Here is a 228-nt window from a genome sequence, read left to right as displayed (position 1 = left end):
CGGCGGCGGAGCCTGTGGAGCCTTCCCCACACTCCGCACTCCGCGCTCCGCGCTCCCGGCCCGTACCTCACCAGATCCCGGTAGTCGAGGAAGCTGAGGATGAGCAGCAGAGGGTCGGTGGGCAGCAGCTCCAGGCTCAGCGCCGGCGGCTCCATCTCCAGGGGCGCCGCCATCTTCCTGCCGCCCCTTGGCCAGCGCCGCCCACAGATGCACCGCCCCCTGCCGGCT

The 228-nt window shown here is 72.8% G+C and overlaps 1 protein-coding gene across 1 annotated transcript in view; it reads right to left on the bottom strand.

The window, feature by feature from the left end:
• Positions 1 to 173, bottom strand: part of FBXO3 (F-box protein 3) — a 15,802-nt gene extending 15,629 nt beyond the window's left edge. The window contains exon 1 of the mRNA XM_009082139.1: positions 67 to 173. Coding sequence (XP_009080387.1) covers positions 67 to 173 — 107 coding nt within the window. The remainder of the gene's footprint in view (positions 1 to 66) is intronic.
• Positions 174 to 228: the final 55 nt, after the last annotated feature.

Source organism: Acanthisitta chloris, unplaced genomic scaffold (genome assembly GCF_000695815.1).
Source record: "Acanthisitta chloris isolate BGI_N310 unplaced genomic scaffold, ASM69581v1 scaffold23029, whole genome shotgun sequence".
Taxonomy (NCBI): Eukaryota; Metazoa; Chordata; class Aves; order Passeriformes; family Acanthisittidae; genus Acanthisitta; species Acanthisitta chloris.
Note: the sequence above shows the minus strand (reverse complement) of the source record. Positions and strands in the feature narration are given on the sequence as shown.